Source organism: Myotis lucifugus, unplaced genomic scaffold, assembly GCF_000147115.1.
Source record: "Myotis lucifugus unplaced genomic scaffold, Myoluc2.0 scaffold_604, whole genome shotgun sequence".
Lineage (NCBI taxonomy): Eukaryota > Metazoa > Chordata > Mammalia > Chiroptera > Vespertilionidae > Myotis > Myotis lucifugus.
Window position 1 is genome coordinate 411581 of NW_005871652.1, and position 2175 is coordinate 413755.

At 63.9% G+C, this 2175-nt stretch overlaps 1 protein-coding gene across 1 annotated transcript in view; it reads right to left on the minus strand.

The window, feature by feature from the left end:
* Positions 1-2175, minus strand: part of FAM131C (family with sequence similarity 131 member C) — a 13481-nt gene that overhangs the window by 1730 nt on the left and 9576 nt on the right. Inside the window, exons 3-4 of the mRNA XM_023745942.1 lie at positions 1814-1925; positions 163-345 (exon numbers count right to left, since the gene is read on the minus strand). Coding sequence (XP_023601710.1) covers positions 163-345; positions 1814-1925 — 295 coding nt within the window. The remainder of the gene's footprint in view (positions 1-162; positions 346-1813; positions 1926-2175) is intronic.

Below are 2175 nucleotides of genomic sequence, written 5' to 3' on the forward strand. Positions count from 1 at the left end.
GGGGCCTGGGCTGTCCATGCAGGCCCTGGTGATCAGAGTGCCCACCGAATGCCCTGGCCACCCCAGGCACTGTTCTCCATGCCCAATGCCCCGTGGTGACGCTGTGTCCCCTAAGGACCAGAGCCCTGGCCAGTGCGGCCCCGAGCCCCGCCCCCCACTGACCGGCAGCAAAGCGGGCCTCACGCAGCTCATCCGGGAGGCAGCAGTAGTGCTCGTCCTCGGCCGGGGACAGCTCCCAGCCGGACCGCTGGGCCCTCCAGCCCTTCCACTCGATGAGGTGGGCCACGCGGCCACGTGCCATGGCCGTGGGCTTCGTGATGTGGTCCTTGATGCTCTGCACCACCCCTGGGGACAGTGAGAGCCGTCGCGTGACTGCCCGGCTCAGAGACCCCCCCACACCCCTGGCCCCCCCAGCGCAGGCCCATCCAATGACCTGTACCCCACATCCATTCAATGCCTTGTACCCAACCGATGCTCTACATCCTCAAAGCCCCATCCCCAGCAGCGCCCTGTACCTACTCGACTCCTATGCCCGGCCAGTGCCTGTGCCCCTCCCTGCCCCACGCCCTCCCGGGGTCCTGCTCCCAGCCAACGCTCCTGTCCACTGGAAGCTTCCTTCCCAGCCTCGCCACACCCCTCATTCTCTCTCCGACCAAGTTCAGACCCTTCTGCCCAAGATCTGCTCAAGGATCCACTCAAGACGCCCCCCCCCCCCCGCCAAGCCCTCCCCTTTTCCATGAATAAAGTTCTGAGAGAGCTGCCTGGGCCTGGGCCAGTGCCAGCTCTGCTTCCTGGGCCTGGGCTAGTGCCAGCTCTGCTTCGGGTGAGACCTGTGGGGTGCAGCAGGCAGGGAAGGCTTCCTGGAAGAGGTGGACTGGATTGGGGCTTTGAAGGCGGTTGAGTTAGACAGATAGAGGCTGTTTCAGAGATGAGATGATGAAGGCATGGAAGAGTCGGGTGTGGCTCCAGGGTTACCAGGACTGGGATGGCAGAGAGGCTGGGGCGCCTACCAGGGGCCAGACTGGGGGCTGAGAGCCAGGCGGAGGCACCGATGTCTGAGAGCAATGGGGAGCCACAGCAGGGCGATGGCAGGAGGGGAGCGGGTTAGGTCTGTAGTTGAGGAAGAGCATCCTAAGTCCGGGCTTAGGGCCCCAGGGTGGAGACAGGGGGACATTAGGGGCCACTGAAGGGATCCAGCAGGAGACGGGACAAGGGCTGGGCAGATGGGGGAGGGGGGGACCTGAGGGGTTCCTAGGAGTAGACGTTGGATGTGGAAGCTGACAGAGGGTTGTCAAGAATGATTCAGCATCTCCCTAATCAAGCCCGACAACAGGTCTGGGAGTCACCGGGCTCCAGCGCCATGACGTAAAGAACAGCAACACCAGAAAGACAGTAGCCACAAAGGAAGCCAGAGGAAAACCACAGGGAGGAGGTGGTGGGGAGAAGGAGGGGAGGAGGGAGGGGAAGGGGGAGGGGAGAGCCTCCCCCATGTAGGGGAGTGTTGGCAACTAGGAGGCTTTTGGAGGAGGTGTCTAAGTGGCCCCTGAAGGGCAGGGGAGGTGGAGGGAAGGGGTTCAGGGGGAGGGAGCAGCACAGGCTGATGTGGGGGGGAGGGCAGTAGGGGCCCGGGGAGTCAGGGAGGCCTGAGGGAGGAGGGACTAATGAAAGGCTAGCGCAAGGTACACTGAGCAAAGCTGTGGGCAAGGGGAGCGCTGAGAATGGCCCAGAAGGCTGTGCTGGGAGGCAGGGCAGATGCTGGAGGGCCCGTTGAGGCCCCTTTCCTGGCCTGCGTGCCCACCCCCCACTGGCACACCTGCACCCTTGTCTGGAGACTCGCCCTTAGCTACGGCAGCTGCCTCACCCGGAGGTGCCGGAGGGGCAGGGGCAGCCAAGCCAGCCAACTGGCCGAAGTGCGATTCATGCTCCTGGGCTCCCACAGATGGGGCTGGGGAAGGGGAGACGCCTGCCACCAGGCTTTGCCAAGCTCCTCCCCCACTCTGTCCCGCTGCCCTCACTCCTATAGGTTGCCCTAGAGCAGTGGCTGGCAAACTGCGGCTCGGCAAACCGAGGCTCGCGAGGCACGTGCAGCTCTTTGGCTCCTTGAGTGTGGCTCTTCCACAAAATACCGGCTTCTGCGCATGGGCCACAAAGTTCAATCGCACTGTACGTGCGCGC